Consider the following 2,500-nt stretch of genomic DNA (forward strand, 5'->3'; position numbering starts at 1 on the left):
GAGGTGTATACTTGTCTTCAGTGCTCAATCAAATATACATCTGCATTACAATCAGCTGGTTAGATCACATTTATTGGCAGGGACTATCTGAATAGACTTCCCTGATGATGGGCACAGTGAATATTGCAGTGTTAATGCAACAGAGAGGAGTACCAACACTATTAGTGTTCCATTTCACTATCCGAGAGTTGAATTAACACCAGCAATTGCCGCGGGTCTTGCTGCTCGGGGAGCGATTTGTTCTGTCTGTGCTGTCCCAGAGCAGCATGACCCAGACGGAACAGCTTGATGTTATTTGTGCTGACTGCTGGTGATCTGTTTTGTCTGTTCAGGGCGAGAAGTATGACGGTCGCCGGGCGGACGTCTGGAGCTGTGGGGTCATCCTCTTCGCTCTGCTGGTGGTGAGGACACTTTGTTTCCCTCTGGCACTGGTGGCAGTCTTGAGAACCATTGTTTGGAGTGAGGAGTCGGCACCCTTAAAATCCTTTTTTCTTTGATGTTTTTATTCCATGGCTGGATTACATTGCGACCATTGTCAATGTTATCCTTGCCATGGAATAAAAAATCTAAGAAAAGGGGACCTCCAAGCTTACAGTCAGCCTTTGTCCTGTGCCCTGTCCTGAGATGTGCAAAATCTCTTCACCCTTAATAGGCTTCAGAGTCATTCACGTTATTTAGTAGTACACATTAGATGGTAAAACCACAGCAAATGCCACATCCGTTATGGCAGACTTGAGCTGTTTTTAAAGGTGCATTGTGTAGGATGGTGGCTAGAGTAGGTATTGCAGTTATGATGCTCATTGAAACTGTGCTATCTACTGCCAAATTTCTAATATTAACTAATATTTACCAGTATGGCCAAAGTACAGAACATTTTGCAGCTGAAAATGGAAATTCAATATGACTGACAATGGATAAGATCCCCCTTTTTATGTATGAAAAGTGCAGTTTGGGCAGCATGAATTTTGGAAATAAAATACTACAAAAATTCAACAGTGCACCTTTACATATTCTTTGGGATGCTGTGCCTTAATTTAGAACAGGACCGTTAGATTTTTGGAATTTTTAATGTTTTTTGGGGTTTTATGCCTTTGTAGAAAGGACAGCGAAGGGATGACAGGAAGTAAGTGGGAGAGAGAGACGGGGTGGGGTCTAGAAATGACTCAAGCCGGACTTGAACCTGGGTCACCTGCATATGGTACAGTGTCTTAGTGTGCTGCGCCACGGCACCCCCAGCACAGTTAGAGATTGTCAGAAAACGTGTGAGGAGCGAGAGATGGAGAACCCCGGTCCCTGGTTGCATGGTAATGGCAGGTTAGACCAGCGAGCCACTGCGGCTCTAGGCTTCAGTATTTCAGTGAAACAATATTATGTCATTTTATCCCTGGGGCTGTTCCTGCATGTTACTGACACAGGTAATGAGCTCCTAATTAAAAACAGAATGCCATGGTGTTAAGCAGGTAGTGCCTCCATGCCATGCATCACAACAGCACCAACATTGCGAGGTCATCATTTTTGTGAGCTGGGCCGTATGGTCATATAATGTATCTGTAGCACCAGGGCTGTAGTGTAACGTATTGCTGTGTAATGTAATACAATATAATGTAATGTACCATCCACTACTATCCTAGTGAGCTAAACCCTTACAGCTGTCAATTTGCGGCCGCTAGGGGCGTCTAGATTTTTAGGCTAATCCACTACTGTAGGTGGCGCTCCCATTCGACCATGATAACCTGAGGCAGCTGTAATGTAATGTTGTGTAATGTACTGTAGTGTAATATAGTGTAATGTAATGTTATGTAATATCATGTAATGCCATGTAATGTAATGTAACCTCAGCATCGTTAGGAGGCGCTCCTGGTCAACCACAACAACCTGCTGCAGCTGTAATGTAACGTGGTGTCATGTACTGTAGTGTGTACTAAAATGTACTGTACAGTAAAATAATGCAATGCAATGTACCATCCACTGCTGAAGGGGGCACTCTCGTTCGACCATGACAACCTGCGGCAGCTGTACGTACATAAACACACATAATGCCCACATGGACATTTCAAGTCACAGGTAAAACAGTAGTCAGGGAGGGAGAAAATAAAGACGATATGTAGGTAATGTAATGTAACCTCCGCTGCTGTGGGAGGCGCTCCCGTTCGACCATGACAACATGCAGCAGCTGTAATGTAATGTAATGTAGTGTCGTGTATTGTAGTATAGCATAATGTGTGCTCTGTAATGTAATGTAATGTACTATCCACTGCTGTAGGGGGCGCTCCCGTTCGACCATGACAACCTGCGGCAGCTGCTGGAGAAGGTGAAGAGTGGGGTGTTCCACATGCCCCACTTCATACCGCCCGACTGCCAGGCCCTGCTCAGGGGCATGATTGAGGTGGACCCTGAGAAACGACTCACGGTGAGAAGACTGTACAGAGCTTACAGTGTAGGTGGATGGACAGATGGATGGATGAATAGATGGAGGATGGATAGAGAGAAGAAGGATAGA

General features: G+C 45.0%; 1 protein-coding gene across 1 annotated transcript in view; it reads left to right on the forward strand.

Annotated features, from left to right (window-relative positions):
* brsk1a (BR serine/threonine kinase 1a) overlaps positions 1–2,500 on the forward strand; it is a 41,841-nt gene that overhangs the window by 6,808 nt on the left and 32,533 nt on the right. Inside the window, exons 7-8 of the mRNA XM_063221549.1 lie at positions 333–401; positions 2,264–2,410. Of these exons, the coding sequence (XP_063077619.1) occupies positions 333–401; positions 2,264–2,410 (216 nt within the window). The remainder of the gene's footprint in view (positions 1–332; positions 402–2,263; positions 2,411–2,500) is intronic.

Source organism: Engraulis encrasicolus, chromosome 17 (assembly GCF_034702125.1).
Source record: "Engraulis encrasicolus isolate BLACKSEA-1 chromosome 17, IST_EnEncr_1.0, whole genome shotgun sequence".
Lineage (NCBI taxonomy): Eukaryota > Metazoa > Chordata > Actinopteri > Clupeiformes > Engraulidae > Engraulis > Engraulis encrasicolus.